General features: G+C 49.9%; 1 protein-coding gene across 1 annotated transcript; it reads right to left on the bottom strand.

Moving 5' to 3' along the window:
- Positions 1–748: 748 nt before the first annotated feature.
- On the bottom strand, positions 749–18,296 carry Slc25a19 (solute carrier family 25 member 19). Its single transcript, XM_059272110.1, has 7 exons — positions 18,051–18,296; positions 13,588–13,757; positions 13,267–13,422; positions 10,017–10,187; positions 4,537–4,720; positions 3,214–3,344; positions 749–1,109 (listed from the first exon to the last, which is right to left on the bottom strand). The coding sequence occupies exons 2-7, from the start codon at positions 13,717–13,719 to the stop codon at positions 927–929; spliced, it is 957 nt and encodes a 318-aa protein (XP_059128093.1). The 5' UTR covers positions 13,720–13,757; positions 18,051–18,296; the 3' UTR covers positions 749–926.
- Between the last annotated feature and the right edge of the window lie 748 nt (positions 18,297–19,044).

The following is a 19,044-nucleotide window of genomic DNA, read 5'->3' on the forward strand; positions in this document are numbered from 1 at the left end:
GGTTCCGCTAACAGGTGCCAACCATGTCCCCCCAGCCTGCTGGCCACCCCCATCACTGGACTGTTCTGTGGCTGAGGCCCTTCTGGGATTAGAGGACACACACAGCATCCATGCTGAGCTGAAGAGCAAAACCCTGAGCTAATGGTGTCGCCTGGCCTGAGAACTCTGCACTCCAGCAGAGCTAACCCAGCACCCGGTGCAGTGGAGCCGCAGACAAGCCTGAGGGTTAGGGCCGGCACCTGCCCGCTCCTGTGGCTCAGCACATCCCCTTCACTTCCGGCCTTCCGCCTAGAAACTGGTTGTCCCAGTACCCTTCCTGTTCAGTCCTGGAGCCTCACAGCCACAGAGGTCTGGGCCTGGGAGTTCAGAAGCTACCCACGTGGTAGGGGTCCCCCCTTAAGTTGAAGAGCATGGCTGCCTGGGCTGCAACTGCAGGGACACCAGAAAGGCCCCCATCACCCTCCCTCAGCTGGGGCGTGGCTCATGAGACGAGCTGCCAGAGTGAGATGAGGAATGTGCCTTTTGCTTTAATGTCTATTAAATAAGTTGGCAGGAGAAACAAACAAGTTGTGGGGGTTAGAATTCTGCAAAGAGCCCAGTCCTACTCCTCTGTGCTCCAGCCATGCTCTTACTAGGACGGGGGGTTCTCCCCGGAAACAGGACTGCACAGCAGAGGCTGGCTGGACAGAGGAGACAACGCCAGGCCCCTTCTCGGTGGCCTTGTCTCTGTAGCCCGAGCACCCTCTGTGTTCTTTTCAGAAAAGGCCCTGGCCCTTCTGCCATGGGCTGTGGATGACCCGTCATGCTCAGGACAGCTGGCCTAGAAGGCCAACCAGGCAGCAGCCATTGTTCAGTATGAGCTCAGAACAAGTCTTGTTGGGAGAGGCGCCTCCGGTGCAGACCGTAGGCCCCTCCTGCCCTCACAGCTATCTGTCTTCCATCCTCATACAGTGGAATAGGTTACAGAAGAGCTCGTACCAGAAGAACATGAAGCCCGTGGAGAGGGCGGCCTTCAGCAGGCTGGGGGACAGGCCCTTGAAGAGGCCCTTGGTGCCTTCATCATGTAGCACCTGCCTGGTGAGGTCCACGAGGCCCCTGTAGCTCCGCACCTGGGAAGAGGAAGGGGGAGGTTGAGGAGGGAAATGGTCATTAAAACAGGGGCTCCCCGGCTCAACACAGCTTCCAGGAACTGCTCCTGGATGAATGAGGGGTGAGATTCTTCAGCCTTGGGCACATGGGACCGGTTGGGCTTAACTGAGCTGGAGAGGGGGTACCTGCCTGTGGTTCTAGTGGACACAGTGACAGCCCTTGGCCATCTCAGAGTCTTCACCTCATTACACCGGGTTCCCCTTGGGCAGCAGGTCTGAATCTGGCCATCACCTGGTGCTCCCCAACCAGTGCCCGCCTCCAGCCTGGCCTCCCTGCCTTCAGGTGACACCACAAACTGCTGTCAGTTTGTCCTGTGTTCCCAAGACACAGCCCTGACTGCTCTGCTCCCCTGCCAAAGCTCTGAGAACATCTGATGACAAGAAGAACACCGGACAGCATCTATCCAAGTTCCAGGTCTGGGAGTCAAGGATTCCAGCATCTGGCTCCAACTGGTCCTCTGCAAAAGCTCCTTCCTCAGCCAGCCAGAAGCACACTAGTTTCCATTAGGAAGAGAGCCTCTGTCCTGGGCCCTTGCCATCTCTCCCATCTAAATTCAAACAGTCTCTTCAAGACAGGTTGGCAAATGGAAAAAGGTTACAAAACCTTGCATTGGGTAACCTTATTTTTGTTAAAACATGCACCTGTGTTAATGCAAAGAAATAAAACTACTTCTTCTTTGGGAAAAACCAAATGGCGGGTGACGCTGCTGTGGCAGAAGGGCCTGGAGGACCTGGAGGACCTGGGGGCACAAGACTAGGAGGCCAGGGCCGCTTCTGCGGAGGATTCTGCAGTGGTCTTGGGGGGTCGAGGCTGTGGCTGTGGTCAAGGCCACGGGGCTGGTGGAGGCAAAGCTGAAGACAAGAAGCTGAAACCCGTCACCAAGCTGGACTGCCTAGTCACAGATGGGAAGATCAAGCCCCTGAGGAGACCTGCCTGTTCTCCCTTCCCATTAAGGAATCAGATTATTCATTTTTTTTCCTGGGCACATCCCTAAGGAATGAGATTCTAAAGATCAGTGCAGAAGCAGACTCCGGCTGGCCAGCAGACCAGGTTCAAGGCTTTGTCAATATTGGGAATTACCATGATCATGATGGTCTTGGTGTTAAGTGCTCCAAGGAGGTAGCCACTGCCATCGAGTGGGCATCATCTTGGCCAGGCTTTCCACTGTCCCTGTGCAGAGGCTACTGGGGGAGAGGACTGGCAAGCCCCACACTGTTCTGTGCAGGGTGACAGGCCGCTGTGGCTCTGTGTCGATAAGTCTCATCCCTGCCCCCAGAGGCACTGGCATTGACTCTGCTCCTATGCCCAGGAAGCTGCTGCGAATGGCCAGTACTGTTGCTTGCTACACATCAGCCAGGGGCTGCACTGCCACCTTTGGCAACTTTGCCAAGGCCACCTTTGATGCCATCTCCAAGACCTACAGCTACCTGACCGCCGACCTCTGGGAAGAGACTGTGTTCACCAACTCTCCTTATCAGGAATTCACTGACCATCTTGTGAAAATCCACAGCAGAGCCTCTGTTGACGGGACCCAGGCTTAAGCTGTGGCCACCACATAAGGTTATTTTTTAAGATTTATTTATTATGTGTACAGTATCCTGCCCACGTGTATGCCTGCAGGCCAGAAGAGGGCATCAGTTCCCACTATAGGTGGTTGTGAGCCACCATGTGGTTGCTGGGAATTGAACTCAGAACCTCTGGAAGAACAGCCAGTGCACTTAACCTCTGAGCCATCTCGCCAGCCCTACATAAGGTTTTTATACAAGAAAAATAAAGTGAATTAATTCTGATTTTAAAAAGGGGGGGGCAGACAGTGGTGGCACAGCCTTTAATCCCAGCACTCTGTGGATCTCTGTGAGTTCGAGGCCAGCCTGGTCTACAGAGCTAGTTCCAGGATATCTAGAGCCACACAGAAACCCTGTCTCCAAAAACAAAACAAAAAAACCCAAACAAAACAAAACAAGAAAACCACAGAAGACAAAGGGGGAGGGGGAGGGTCACCGCTGCTGGTTGCTCACATCCAATGACAGCACCCATCTGGGCGCTCTGCACAGGATGGCTTACCTGACCAAAGGCAGACCGGGCATGCTCGAACCCTCCCACCTGCAGGCGCTTCTTGAAGAGGTCCAGGGGATATGTGAGGGTCTTGCTAATGACTCCAGACCCACAGCCACAAAGCAGGTTTTTCAGGTTCCCTGAGCCACAGAAAGAAATGCAGCTGAAGGTCCATGGCATGACAAGGACAGGAGAGCGTTCTGTTCGGTGTCTTAAAGCACTGGCTGCTCTTCCAGAAAAACCAAGTGCTGTTCCCAGCACCCACATCAGGCCACTCACAACTGCTTGGAACTACAACTCCAGGGGATAGTTCGGCTGCCTTGAGAACCCTACATACACATGCACACGCGCACATGCACACGCACAGCATACACACACACACACACACACACACACACACACAGCATACACACATGCAGACACATAAATAATAAAATAAACCAGAGCTGGAGAGATGGCTCAGCAGTTAAGAGTACTCGCTGTTTTTCCAGAGGACCTGGATTTCATTCCCAGCACCTCATGGAGGCTCACAACTGCCGGTAACTCCAGTTCCAGGGGACTCAATGAGCTCCTTTTGTCTCCAAGGGTATCAGGCATACACATGGTACACAGACATACATAAAATAATTAAGAATTTAAAAATAAATCTTAAAAAAATATGAAATAAAAATATCAGAATTGGGCACGCCTTTAATCCCAGCACTCGAGAGGCAGAAGCAGGTGGATCTCTGTGAGTTCAAGGCCAGCCTGGTCTATAGAGCAAGTTCTAGGATGGCCAGGGCTGTTTGTTACACAGAGAAAACCTGTCTCAAAACTAAAAAAAAAAAAGTCATCAGACTTGATACTCCACCACAAACCTGAACCCCACGAGCAATTCTTGCTTCTCAAAAGGGAACATGACCACTGCCAGAGGCAGACACAGCCATTGAAGCAAGAGTGACAACACATTATCCAGCTGGTCTCACCTGGAGACACAGAGCCTGTGAGTCCCTAGATGGAAACAGTGCATCCCCCTCCCCACCAAACGATGAAACCACAAAAGCGACAGATAGATAGATAGATAGATAGATAGATGAATAAATGAATAAATGAAATTTGTAAGTTGGGCTCCTGACAAAAAAAATGAAAACCAGGAAGAAGTATTCCCAGGAAAGACACTTGCTTCCAGAAGTGTAGGGGTGAATGTGTAAGAGCCCGAAGGAAGTGTCCTCTAAAGTACAAGACTCGCATGTTCTGCTAGCTAGACCACAGAGCCAGATGCTCCGGACAGGAAAACCAGTGCCTTCAAGGCTCACAGAAGCCGTGGCCCAGGCTAGGCTGGGGGCATCTCACCTGTTTGCTTTCTATCTGGCGGGAGGACCCAGTCGTAGGCACGCTTCAAGGACCGGTAGCAAGAGAACTGCAGGCCCGCGTAGGGGAAGATGGCGATCACGGTGGGAAGCAAGCCTTTGTAGAAGACCAAGGGGCCCTCGGTCCTGTACATGGTTGACACAGCCTCTCTCAGGTTGTTATAGATCTGCACACGTACATGCACAGTATGAGTGAGCTGCGTGAGGGGGTTCAGCCCAAATGCATCATTTTCTTCTCATCTAAAACCCAGCTGCCAGGAGTGTAACTTTTCCACTTCAGTCTAGGAAAACTAAGGATAAAGTTAAGTGGGGACTGGGTGTGGTGGCACACATGTAATCCTAGCACTTGATAGGTGGAGGCAGGAAGATCAGGAGTTCAAAGTCAGCCTGGACTACATATCCTTTTCAAGGCCAGCCTGAGCTGAATGAGACCCTATCTCTAAACAAAATAAAAGTTCAACAGGGCAGTGGGGTGCGGTGGCACACACCATCGTCCAAGCACTTAGCAAATGGAGGCAGGAGGATCAAGATTCGAGGACAGGGACTGGAGAGATGGCTCAGAGGTTAAGAGCACTGGCTGCTCTGCCAGAGGATCCAGGTTTGGTTCCCAGCATCCCCATAGTAGCTAACAACTGTCTGTAACTCCAGTTCCAAGGTATCCAACACCCTCTTCTGGCCCCCAAGAACACTGCATGTACACAGTGCATGGGCATAAATGTAGGCAAAACACCCGTACACATAAAAACAAATAAATCTTTAAAAAAAAAAAAAAGTTTGAGGCCAGTTGGGCATAGCTGGACAGAGGCAGGCAGATCTCTCTGAGTTCAAAGCCAGCCTGGGCTACGTATCAAGTTCCAAGACAGCCAGGGCTACATAACAACACCTTGTCTCAAAAAAAAAAAAAAAAACCTTGAGGTCAGCCTGAGCAACATAGGGAGACCCTGTCTCCAAAACAAACAAAAGGGTGTGGCTTTCTGACAACTTACTTCCTAGAAATTTCCATGATTGTTATTTCTCCTTGAGTATACAAACAGATGTGCCCCAGGACTAGAGAACTGTGTCAGCAAATAGGAGTATGTTCTGTTCTTGCAAAGGACCCAGGTTCAGTTCCCAGCACCCATATGGTGGCAGTTCCAGAGGATCCCATGCCCTCTTCTGGGTATGTGGGCACTGCATACAGTACACAGACATACATGTGGTGATGTATTGTGTCCCCCACTAGATTAGACATAGAGGCCAGACAGTGGTGGCACACACCCTTAATCCTAGCATTCCGGAGGCAGAGATCTATCTTGATCTCTGTGAGTTCAGACACACTGGAAACAGAGCCAGGCATGGTGGCACACAACTTTAATCCCAGAATTTGAGACCTCATATGTCTTGCTTGGGAAAGACACATGCCTTTAATCCCAGGAAGTGATGGCAGGAAGCAGAAAGGTATATAAGGCACGAGGACCAGGAACTAGAGGCTTTTAGGCTTTTAAGCTTTTAGCTTTTAACAGCAGTTCCGCTGAGATCCATTCGGGTAAGGACTCTGAAGCTTTCAGTCTGAGAATTCGTGGAAACATGACTGGATAGAGTTGAGGTGAGGTTGGCTGGTTCTGTCTCTCTGATCTCTCAGAATTCACCCCAATATCTGGAGCAGGGTTTTATATTAATAAGACCGTTTAGCAATTCATCTTACATATACATGCAGGCAAGACACCCATACACATAAAATAAATCTTTAAAGTAAATGTCCAGGCCGGGTGGTGGTGGCACATGTCTTTAATCCCAGCACCCGGGAGAGGCAGAGCCACGTGGATCTCTGTGAGTTCTAGGCCAGCCTGGCCTACAGAGCGAGATCCAGGACAGGCACCAAAACTACACAGAGAAACCCTGTCTTGAAAAAAAAAAAAAAAAAGTAAATGTCCAAAGATTCCCAGCAACATCCTGAACATCCTGTGGACTGCAAAAGAGCCACCTGAACTTGGGAGGCCACTGGAGCACCCTCGAGAGAAATACACTTGCAACAACAAAGACTCTGCCCAGGTCTCCCAAGGAAATCACAACAACACAGAGTAGACGGTTCATCTCAAAGTTCCTTCCCAGGAAGTCGGGGAGAGGGTGAAGAGCAGAAAATGCCCCAGAGGCTACCAGCAGGTCCCTGTGGGCGGCTTCCAGTGCAGGGCAAGGAAAAAGGCCTGTTGGGGAATTCTGCAGGCCCCGCTCTTTTGGGAGTGGGGCCTTCTGTGTGAGTGACTCTGTTTCTCAGCTCTGCGGGGCCAGAGCAGGTTAGCCCAGAACAATGCCCTCCTGCGCCAGTCGGCAGAGGTAAAGCTCATCTCCTTCCTTAACACCACTGCCACTTCTTCCTTCCCCCACCAGAGGCTGGCAGGTAACAGGAGGGCAGGGGCAATGTGGACTGTCGTCAGCCACCTTCCCTCTAGCCCAGGAGCCACCACACTGCTGAGACCTCATCCCCCACTTCTCCACCAGGCCGGTTGCCCCAGCCTCCAATTCTCCAGGGAATTATCACACACACTTGACCCTTCTGCCCCATTCTTCTCTTCCAGACTATTCCTACGGGACTTTGCTCTTTGCAACCAAAATAGCATCAGAATGTTTTCCAACCAGGTTCCCCATCCTGAGGAACACAAAGGCCAGGCAAAACCAAAACCTAAACAAAATGTCCAGTCCCAACCAATGTGTCCATAAAGATGGATAGAGACACACACATACTGACTGGTATTTCTAAAAGAATTTTTACTTTTTTTTTTTTTTTTTTTTTTTTTTTTAGTTTTTTCGAGACAGGGTTTCTCTGTGTAGCTTTGGAGCCTTTCCTGGAACTCGTTCTGTAGACCAAGCTGGCCTCGAACTCACAGAGATCTGCCTGGCTCTGCCTCCCAAATGCTGGGATAAAGGCATGCGCCACCACCGCCCGGCTGAATTTTCACATCTTTAATTTTATGTGTATGGATACTGTGCTGGCTAGTCTTATGTCTATTCGACACACAAACTAGATTTGAAAGGAGGGAAACTCAATTGAGAAAACGCTGCCATGAGATCCAGCTGTTAGGCATTTTCTTAATTAGTGAATGATGGGGGAGGGCCCAGCTCATTGTGGGTGGTGCCATGCCTGGGCTGGTGGTCCTGGGTTCTATAAGAAAGCTGGTGAGCTGGGCAGTGGTGGCGCACGCCTTTAATCCCAGCACTCGGGAGGCAGAGCCAGGCGGATCTCTGTGAGTTCGAGGCCAGCCTGGGCTACCAAGTGAGTTCCAGGAAAGGCGCAAAGCTACACAGAGAAACCCTGTCTCGAAAAACCAAAAAAAAAAAAAAAAAAAAAAAAAAGAAAGAAAAAAAAAAAGAAAAGAAAAAGAAAGCTGGCGAGCAGGTCAGGGGAAGCAAGCCAGTAAGGAGAACCCATCCATGGCTTCTGCATCAGCTCCTGCCCTGCTTGAGTTTCTGTCCTGACTTCCTTCGATGATGAACAGTGATAAGGAAGTGTAAGTCAAGTGAACCCTTTCCTCCCCAACTTGCTTTTTGGTCACGGTGTTTCATCACAGCAACATCACCCCTGACGAAGACAAGTGTTTTGCCTGTAGGCATGTTTACACGTCTCACATGTAGTACTAGCAGAGGACAGAAACCCCAGAGACTAGAGTTACAGATGGTTGTGAGATCCCTTGGGGGTGCTGGGAATTGAACCTAGGCCAGATGGAAAAGCAGCCAGTGCTCTTAACCATTGAGCCATCTCTCCAGTCACTATGTTTATTTCTTGTGTGGGGGCCTGTGCATGCTTTGTGCACATGTGGTAGAGGACAAAATTCCGGAGTTGGTTCTCTCTTAATATGTGGGTTCCAGCCGGGCAGTGGTGGCGCACGCCTTTAATCCCAGCACTCGAGAGGCAGAGCCAGGTGGATCTCTGTGAGTTCGAGGCCAGCCTGGGCTACAGAGTGAGATCCAGGAAAGGCGCAAAGCTACACAGAGAAACTCTGTCTCGAAAAACCAAAAAAAAATAAAAATAAAAAAAAAAAATGTGGGTTCCAGAGATCAAACTCAGGCCATTAGGGTGGCATCAAGTGTCTTTACCCACCAAGCCATCCTGTCACCTCTGTTTATTTTTGAGACTCTCGCTACATTGCTGAGGTGGCCTCAAACCCCTGACCTCAGTCAACCTTCCCATTTTAGCCTCCATGTACTAGGACTGTGCAACGTGTGTGGCTGCTGTCTTTTTCCTTTTGTGGCCGTGTTTTGGGTTTGCTAGTGTGTATGTGTTTGGGGATATGTGGTTTTTGTTTTTGTTTTTTGTTTTTTTGAGACAGGATCTCACTCTGTAGTCCAGGCTGGCCTTGAACTCCCATGGATCCTCCTGTCTCCACCTCCCTGAAACCAGGACTATGGGCTTGGGCCTCGACCCTGCCTATTTTTTTTTTTTTAAAGCAGGATTTTTTTTCTCTTGCTTTAAAAAAAAGTTTTATTTTATGTGTGTATGAGGGTCTGTTCTGCATGTATGTATGTGGACTGCATGCCTGCCTGGTGCCTACAGAGGCCAGAAGAGGGTGTCAGATTCTCTAGAACTGGAGTTAAAGCTAGTTGTGGAGTTAAAGATGTGGGTGCTGGGAACCAAACCTGGGTCCTCTGCAAGAGCTCTTAACCCCTGAGTCGTCTCTCCAGCCTCTAATGATGCTACCCTTAAATGCATCCAGGAAGCAGACTGGACCAGGAGGTCAAACTTGTTACCAATTTGACAGATCTAGAATCACCTAGACACATGCCTGGGTGTGCCCTCGCGGCACGATCATCAGGTTAGTTAAGGTGGGAAGACCCACACTAAAAGTAGCCGGCACCATCCATGGGCTTGTGTCTGGACTGTACAAAAGGGAGAAAGCCAGCTGAGCACAAGCAATCACTCTCTGCTTCCTGACTACAGCTGCAATGTGACCGGCTGCCTCCAGCTCCTGTCAACAGCAATCTCCACCCTGATGGACAGCACCCTGCAACTGTGAGCCAAAATAAGCCCTTTCTCCCTTAAGTTGCTTTTGTCAGAGTGTCTCATCACTGCAAGGAGAAAAGTCACTCAGCCATAAGGCTTGGTCCACTGTAGTCCTTCCTGAGACTGACTCACCTATGCCATCTCCTTCAACACATTCCTGGAGGAAACCCTCAGCATATGATGGCCAAAAGTTCCTGTGTCCCAATTCCCCCAGATGCCTGCCTCATTCAGCCCGCTGCCGGATACTTATTTGTTCTGTTTTGCCCTGTGGGCTCAGTCTCCCCAGAAGTCTACGAGCTCTGGGAGAAATGGACACCAACCACCAAACTGCAGAAGGAGTGCAGATTACTGACCAAGCCTTACAAACTGGCTGTTGTGCTGATAATGAAAGGCGCCCCAGCTTTGCGTCCTGAAGGGACAAGAGCCCCAACTCCTGTGCTCCCACCTCCTCCAGGCTCCCCATCTGGCCCTGATTGCTCCCACCTCACCTTGGGCTCCCCCTGAGCTGCGAGGCGAGTGCGCAGGACATCCACAGGATGCACAGCAAGGGTGGCTGTACCAGCAGACAGGCCGCCGCATATAAAGTGTGCTGAGAATTGGTGAGTTTCATACAAGTTGGCTCTGTGGAGCAGTTCAGTCAGCTCTTCAAATGACAAAAACTGCAAAAGCAAGTAGAAAGACACTGAGGACAAGCTGCAGAAATGGTCCCCTAGAAGAAGAAGCATGTCACTGTGTGTACGCAGTTGCTTTACCCGAACAGACAGAGTAGAAAGAAAGAATAACCCAGATGCCATTTCCTATCCACTTGAGTCAAGCCAAGTATCCAAAGAGTTAAGAAAGGGGCTGGAAAGATGGCTCAGTAATTAAGAGCAGGTGTGAACTGCTCTTGGAGAATTCAATTCAAAGTTCCTACATCTGGCAGCTCCTCACCACTGCCTGTACCTCTAGCTCCAGGGGATCTGATGCCTCTGTAGGCACCAGCAGTCATGTACAAATACACATAACTTAAAAATCTTCTAAAAAGGGGGCTGGAGAGATGGCTCAGAGGTTAAGAGCACTGGCTGTTCTTCCAGAGGTCCTGAGTTCAATTCCCAGCACCCACATGGTGGTTCACAACCATCTGTAATGAGATCTGGTGCCCTCTTCTGGCATGCAGGCATACATGCAGGCAGAACACTGTATACATAATAATAAATAAATAAATAAATAAATAAATCTTTAAAAAAAATCTTTGAAAAAAAGAAAGATATGGAGCATGCTTGGAGGTCTTGGTCCAGTCGGAGATCACTAGCCTAGCACAAGGCCCTGGGTTCCATCTCCTAAGAAAAGAAAAAAAGAAAGGTGCTAGGGAAATACCTTAGCTGGTAAAGTGTTTCTGTGCAAGCACAGGACCTGAGTTTGAGCTCCAGCACCCACATAAAAACCAGGCTGCAACAGTACGTGCCTGTGCGTGCCTGTAATCCCCAAGCTAGGGGGACGGCTTGCTGATCTGCCAGTCTAGTGAGCTCCAGGTTTAGGGAGAGACTCTGTCTCAAAAAATACAGCAGAGTGACTGAGGAAGACACATCTCTGGCCTACATATATACACATGCATACAGACATGAACACAGATGGACACATGTACATACAAACACAGAGATAGATAGATAGATAGATAGATAGAGAGAAACATATACAGAGAGATCTGTTTTGTTTTATTATTACTTTCTGAGTTGGTGCCTCACTATGAAGGCCTGGCTAGCCTGGAACTTGCTATATAGACCACGACGGCCTTGAATTTATGATGCTCCTTCTGCCTCAATCCCTGAGTGCTAGCATTACAGGTATGTGTCATAGCTGGGCGGTGGTGGCACACGCCTTTAATCCCAGCACTCAGGAGGCAGAGGCAGGCAGATCTTTGTGAGTTCGAGGCCAGCCTGGTTTACAGAGCGAGATCCAGGAAAGGCGCAAAGCTACACAGAGAAACCCTGTCTCGAAAAACAAACAAACAAAAACAGGTATGTGTCATGCCAGGCTCGAAAGATGCAGAAACTCCCTTCATTTAACTACTTTTCTGCAACCTAAGAAAAGCTAGCCATTATCTGACTTGTGGCAGGGGACCCCACACCACAGCTGAATCACTCACGTCTGTTGACAGCACATTCCCTCATACCCATAGCCTCCCCTATCACCTCCAGCCAGCCAGATTTCCTGAGACTCCCATGTTGCTGCATTTCCTCCACATGGTGCCATGTCGAGTGGTGTATCAGAGAAGGACACGGGTCAACACAGACACGCCAAGCTGGTAGGGCTGGACTTGCACAGAGTGTGAGAGGGTTGGAAGAGCAGGCAGGGACCACTCTGACACTGGCTACATGAGGAGGATCCTGCTCTGCCGCTCTCTCTTGCATTTACTCATTTGTGCTCTGCAAGGACCAAAGCCAGGACTTCACGTGCACAAGCTTGCTAAGGTGGCGCTCTGCCACCACACTGGCCACCCCTCTGCCAGCGCTCTCCCACCACACTGGCCGCCCCCCTGCCAGCGCTCTCCCACCACACTGGCCGCCCCCCTGCCAGCGCTCTGCCACCACACTGGCCGCCCCCCTGCCAGCGCTCTCCCACCACACTGGCCGCCCCTCTGCCAGCGCTCTGCCACCACACTGGCCGCCCCCCTGCCAGTGCTCTCCCACCACACTGGCCGCCCCTCTGCCAGTGCTCTCCCACCACACTGGCCGCCCCTCTGCCACTTTCCCACGAATGACCTTAGCTGACTAACCACATAAGCGTTCTCAGCCATAGCTTTCTCTTCTGTAGAGTCAGAAAGACAACAGGATTTCCTCACAGGACGACTGTGGGGGGCCGGGCCCACAGTTTGAGACACTGTCACTCCGGCCAAACCTTACCAAGTACACCATGAAAACACTGGTGCTGGGCTAAAGCAGGAAGTGCTGAGAAGGGAGAAGCCCGTGTGTCCGTTGCACCCCATCGTGGACAGCCCCGAGGTCCTGGCAGCTGTCCTGTAACACTCGTGGCACCTGCTCTCACTGCTCTTGTGCACCAGTGAGACCCAACCGAGCACTGCGGTGAAGGTGCTGTTTCCGAAAATGGGTGAGTCGGTGGGTAAAGGTGCCTGCAGCCAAGCCTCGGGACCCTAGTCTGAATCCCTGGACCCTAATCAAGCATAGTGGTGCATGCCTTTAATCTCAGAACTTGGGAGGCAGAAGCAGTAGATCTCTGTGAGTTCTAGGTGAACCTGTTCTACATTGAGAGTTTCAGAACAGACAGGGCCACATAGAGAGAATCTGCCTCCAAACAAAACAAACAAACAAACAAACAAACAAACAAAAACCAAACCCCAGTGAATCCCAGGACCCACATGGCAGAGGAGAGAACTGACTCCTGCCAATTGTCCTCTGACCGGGACACCTTGGCAGAAATTGTGTAGCAAGCACATCTCCCCTTTGTTTATTTCTGAAGAAATAAACCAAACGTAATTTGAAATTTAAAACAGAAAAATGGAGGTATTCCTCAGTATTAGCTGGGATGGGGTCAGGAGAGGGGGAGAACAGGATGTGGGGAGGGAAGGCCTGAGGTGTGGCTAACTGATGATGTCTTCACACAGTCAGATCAGGTTTCCCGTGAAGGCAACGGGGCAGGGTGGGGACTGCCACCAAAGGCAACTGTCCTTACTTGTCACCCTTTCTCTGCTCCATGGAGCAGTGTGACCACAGGGACCTGACCGGGTTCCCTGCTACCTACTTGGACTGCTCCATAGCCTATGGACAGAATCTGGGCTGGAACGTGTCCTTTCCAGAACGCCGTTGGGCCCTCCTCCTGCAGAATCTGCTTGATCGCCTGGAAGATTCCGTGGTATTTGGCGTTGGGGTCACTTGGACACAGGCGTTCAATCTGAAGCTGGGGATTAAAGTGTAAAAGGTCAGGACGGTGGGGGAGGGGGAGTGGCAAAGGGAAACTGAAGGAAACGAACCCTTCACCTCGACAAAGTTTTAGGACCCGCCTTTGCAAGGACTAAGCCTGCTTGTTCCCTGGCCCATTACATGGAGAAGAGGGGAAAGGTACCTGGAAACGGATCTTGATGACGTCCAAAGGGCTGATCAGGGCACGAGTGACAAATCCAGACACCGATCCTGCCACCGCCACCTCCAACTTGGAGTTATTCCTGCCATCTGCTTTGGCATCATAGCCGACCATCCCTGCCGCTAGTCCATCCAACGTCCATGAGTATCGAGCTGAGTGTAATAGTCACAGGGTAAAGACAAGTTCCTTCGGGTTCTGCTCAGACACCACCTTCTTGCAGCAGGCCCTCTCTGCCTGCATAAGGCACTGGCCTTTGTAGCCTTATTCCTACAGGATATGGTTTCCTGTCCTGCTGATTAGAATGCAAGCTCACAGAGCCGGGCGTGGTGGTGCACACCTTTAGTCCCAGCATTTGGGAGGCAGAGGCAGGTGGATCTCTCAGTTCCAGGCCAGCCTGGTCTATAAATCAAGTTCCAGGACAGCCAGGACTACACACAGAAACCCTGTCTCAAAAACAAAAACAAAACAAACAAACAAACAAAAAGAATGCAAGCCAGTGGAAACATAGCCTTGGTCTCAACTTTATACCTTCCACATCCAGTGACAGAAAAGATCAATTTAAACCAAGGATGATGGCTCAGGAGTTAAAAGCACTTTCTGCTTAATCATGGACACTGGAATCCAGATCTCAATGCGCACATTATTAGATGGTTCATAAATACCTGTAATTCCAGTTCCAAGAGATCTAATGCCCTATTTGGTCCTCTGAGGGTTCCTGCACTCATGTACACACATCTACCCCCCCCCACATACTCATAATTTAAAAAACCTCATAATTAAAAATAAAATTAGGGCTGGAGAGATGGCCTAGAGATTAAGAACACTTGTTACTCTTGCAGAGGACCTGGGTTCAATTCCCAACACCAACACTGCAGCTCACAACTATCTGTAACTCCAATTCTGGGTCATCCTACACCTTCTGTACCTCCACAGGCACCAGGCATGCTGGTGATGCATATAAACATGCATGTGAGCAAAACATTTAAACACATGAAATAAGTACATCTAAAAATTTTAATTAAATTATAAACATATTACTAGTCTCCAACAAGCTACCACTGTCCAAAATTTCTGCCCAGTGCCCTCTTTGCCTTTTCTTCCACTTCAGAGACAGAGGCAGGAGGATCACTGCAAATTCAAGGTCAGCCAGGTCTACAGAGCAAATTCCAGGCCAGCAAAACCACAAAACCAAACCTTCCTGTGGTGGTCTGGATGAAAATGGCCCCTATAGGTCCATAGGGAGCGGCATTATTGGGAGGTGTGGCCTTGTTGGAGTCTTGTTGGAGGTCTCTTGGAAAAAGTGTGTCACTGGGATGGGCTTTGAGGTTTCAGAACCACAAGCCAGGCCCAGTGTCACTCTCTCTTACTGCTGCCTGCCAATCAAGATACAGAATTCTTGCCAGGCAGCTGTGGAGCACACCTTTAATCCCAGCACTCGGGAGGCAGAGCCATGTGGATCTCTATGAGTTCGAGGCCAGCCTGGTCTACAGAGCGAGATCCAGGACAGGTACCAAAATTACACAGAGAATCCCTGTCTCCAAAAAAAAAAAAAAAGGAAAAAAAAAAAAACCCAGTTGCTATGAGGCCAGACAGTGGTGGCACAAGCCTTTAATGCCAGCACTTAGGAGGCAGAGGTAGGTGGATCTCTGCATACAAGGCCAGACTGGTCTACAGAGTGAGTTCCAGAACAGCCAGGGCCACACAGAGAAACCTTGTCTTGAAAAACAAAACAAAACAACAACAAAAAAGAGTTGCTATGGTCATGATGTTTCTTCACAGCAAAAGAACTTTAACTAAGACATCCCTAAAACAAACAAAACACCTAAATATAAAATGATTTCAGAAAGGCCACTGGAATTACCCCACAGCTTGAACATGCATAGTAACTAGGAAGCCACTGGCCACCCAATGACAACTTCCACTCCTCCATTCTGACAATATTTTCCCTCTCTAGTCCACCCTGGCACCTCTCCCAGAAGGCTGGGAGAATCGGGTTAAACAAGGGCAGAGGATGAAGCCACTGAATCTCTCAGGGATGATGGGCCTGCTCAGTCCTCAACAGTTTCAAGTTTCTTGCAGTCTAGGAGGGAAAGAGGAGAAAGCCAAGTGGCAGGTGTCCTGGCTCGGTGTCCACTGAAGTTGAGGAGACAGCCAGTCTATCTGGAAGCCCAGTCTGTAACTGCACAATTCAAACCAAGCAGAAGGTGGGAGAGGCTATTGTGTCTGAATTTCAAAAAATAAGCAGTTCTACATTGCTGGATACAACTCCAGAAACCTGGGTTCTAGCTACTAGAGAGACTGACACAGAAGGACCACAGTATGAGTGAGGTCTAGCCTGGACTGCATAATGTGACCCTGTCTTAACATAAAAAGTAAGCCGGGCGGTGGTGGTGCACGCCTTTAATCCCAGCACTCGGGAGGCAGAGCCAGGCGGATCTCTGTGAGTTCGAGGCCAGCCTGGACTACCAAGTGAGTCCCAGGAAAGGCGCAAAGCTACCCAGAGAAACCCTGTCTCGAAAAACCAAAAAAAAAAAAAAAAAAAAAAAAAAAAAAAAAAAAAAAAAAAAAACCCATAAAAAGTAAAAGGAAGCCAGGTGGCGCACGCCTTTAATCCCGGCACTCTGGAGCCAGAGGCAGGCTGATCTCTGAGTTTGAGGCCAGCCTGCAGTACAGTACTAGCTCCAGGACAGCTAGGGCTACACAGAGAAACCCTGTCTCAAAAAAAAAACAAAAAAAAACAAAAAAAGGAAAGCTGGTGTTCACACTTACAATCCCAGCATGTGGGAGGCAAAGGCAAGAGGATTAGGAGCCAGCCTGGGCTACATAAGATCTCAGCCCAAGAAACCCAGACAAAGAGCAAAGTGCTAGCCAAGCATGTGCAAGACCCTGGGCTTCATTCCCCAGCACTACGAGGGTGAGGGGGTGTGTTTGCTCTATGGCTCAGGGGGAGAGTGCCTGCCTTGTATGCACAAAGCTCTGAGTTTAAAATCTCATGACCACCAAAAACAAAAGCCTGGAGCCATAGAGATGGCTTCGTGGGTGAGGGCAACAGGTGCCCAGCCTGAAGCCCTCAGCTCCATCCCTGGGACCCACATGATGGAAGGAGAGAACCGACCACAGAAAGTTGTCTCTGACCTTCACACGCTCTTTGTGGTATGTGTGTGACTGTACGTACACGTACGTGTACACACACACACACACACACACACACATAATAAATAAATAAATATAAATAAAAGGAAACCTGTGTTCAAGTCCTGTCTCTCCCATAGACCAGTGGCAGCTTTTCAAATTCCAACCGAAGTCATGGCTCAGTGGTTAAGAGCCCTGACTGCTGCTCTTACTGAGGACGTAGGTCTGATTCCCAGTATCCACATGAAGGCTCATAGCTGTCTGTAACTCCAGGCTCTGAGGATCTACACTCTTCTGGCCTCCTGCACCAGGCATGCATGCAGTGCAATACAGGCAGCAAATGCTCATCCGCACAAAAATGAAATTAAATAAAATACCAACTGTTTTCACCTGTGGAAAGTGGGAGATGATGTTTGACCTGCCTGGCCCAGATTGCTGATCAGATTAAGTGACAAATTTTGAAAACAAGTAAGTCATACACACCGGAAAAGCTTTTGAAATGTTTGTTTTCTAGAAAAGAAAACCACAAAGATGCAAACATGTCAAGAATCCGGACTGAAAAGTATTACAGTTGGTAAAGCACCCTGGGCTCGGTCCCCACAGGAAGCACAAACCAGCATGGTGGAGCCTGTAACACTTGGGAATTGGAGGCAGGAGACGCAAGAGTTCAAGGTCATCCTTGAGAACATAGCAAGTTCAAGCTTAGCCTGGGTTACCCTGTCCCAAACCAACAACAAAAATAAACAAAGGGAAAGATTAATCTCCTGCCTATTCAAAACCTTCTTATAGCACCAATAACCGTCATATCTCAACAGATTTTAAAAAACGATTGTGTAATATAAATAATCCAGGACTGAGACAGGCCGGCTGCTGACCTGAGTGGCAGTGCCTGGGGTGCAAGCGAATTTCTTCACCCTGCACCTTTACTGTGTCAGACTCCACTGTTCGGGTGGACAGGTGTCCTTCGGTGAGTAACCAAGAGCCCACGTGTTCAGGTGAGGAGCTCTGCAGATGGCCCCGTGTTGGTACACTGTCCAGGCGTACCGCGGGGAGGGCTTTTCCGTGAGTCCTGAGCAGTGGACAACCCCATGTCGCCTGAGGTGGTGGTGGTGGTGGTGTGTGTGTGTAGCGGAGAGGGGGAATTCGCTTTCCATGTCCCTGAAGATGCTCCTGGGGTCAGGTGTACCACGTGAGCATTCGTCCCCGCCCCGCGTGGACACCTGTCCTTCCGTATTCCCTGTGTTCCGACTCAGGAAGCGGGGGTACCAGCTCCCCAGAGTACCAGGAGGAGAGCAAAGCCAGAGGACACTCACCTGAGGCGGCAGGTTCCGCAGGGCTCTACAAGCTCAGTTCTCCCTCCTCAGTGTAGCCCAACAGCAAAACTTAACTGCACTTGCCAGTAACTGATGGGCTGCTGGGCCAATCACCGCGCAGCTTCTGGCCGCCTATGGCCCAATCGACGCATGTCGGAGGGACCATCTAATGTCACCGTCGAGATATCTCTGGGTAATGTAGTCTTCCGCTATCAAGCCCCTCCCCCAGAGAAGCAGCGAAGAGCCTCCTGGGAGATGTAGTCCTGCTGCGCGTGCGTATTCTCAACTTCAGAAGGAAGAGGATAGAAAAGCAGGCTTTTACGACTTTCTGGGCGGTCTCTTTCGGGGGCACGATCCTCTGGAGTCCGCGGAGGACGTGGAATTAGGGCTCGCTGAACTTGACCCACCTTTTCTTCAAATCAGTGTAGTCTCAGAATCCATATAATCTAAATTTGGAAAAGATGGAGGGTAGCCTGGCATTATTAGCCTGGAGGACTTGGGTCGGGGTTCTAGATGGGTTCTTGGGATGAGAACCTTTAGTGGGGGTTGTATCCCTGACGTTTATCACACAGCCAGGCGAGGTGGCTTGGGCACCGGAAGGAAGATGGAGAGTTCAACGTTATCCCCTGCCACAGAGTTCAAGGCCAGCCCACATGAGACCTTGTCCCCCAAAACAAACAAAAATTGTATCCCAACTGAGACCTAAGTCATTTGTTGTGACTAGTTAATGTATCCTTCCTTACATGTTTTTTCTTCTTCTTCTTCTTCTTCTTCTTCTTCTTCTTCTTCTTCTTCTTCTTCCTCTTCCTCTTCCTCTTTCTCCTCCTCCTCCTCCTCCTCCTCCTCCTCCTCCTCCTCCTCCTCCTTCTTTTTGGTTTTAAGAGACATGGTTTCTCTGGGTAGTCCATGCTGTCCTGGAACTTACTCAGTAGATCAGGCTGGCCTCGAACTCAGATCCACCTGCCTCTTTCTCCCGAGTGCTAGGAATAAAGGC

This window comes from Peromyscus eremicus, chromosome 8a (assembly GCF_949786415.1).
Source record: "Peromyscus eremicus chromosome 8a, PerEre_H2_v1, whole genome shotgun sequence".
In the NCBI taxonomy this organism is placed as follows: domain Eukaryota; kingdom Metazoa; phylum Chordata; class Mammalia; order Rodentia; family Cricetidae; genus Peromyscus; species Peromyscus eremicus.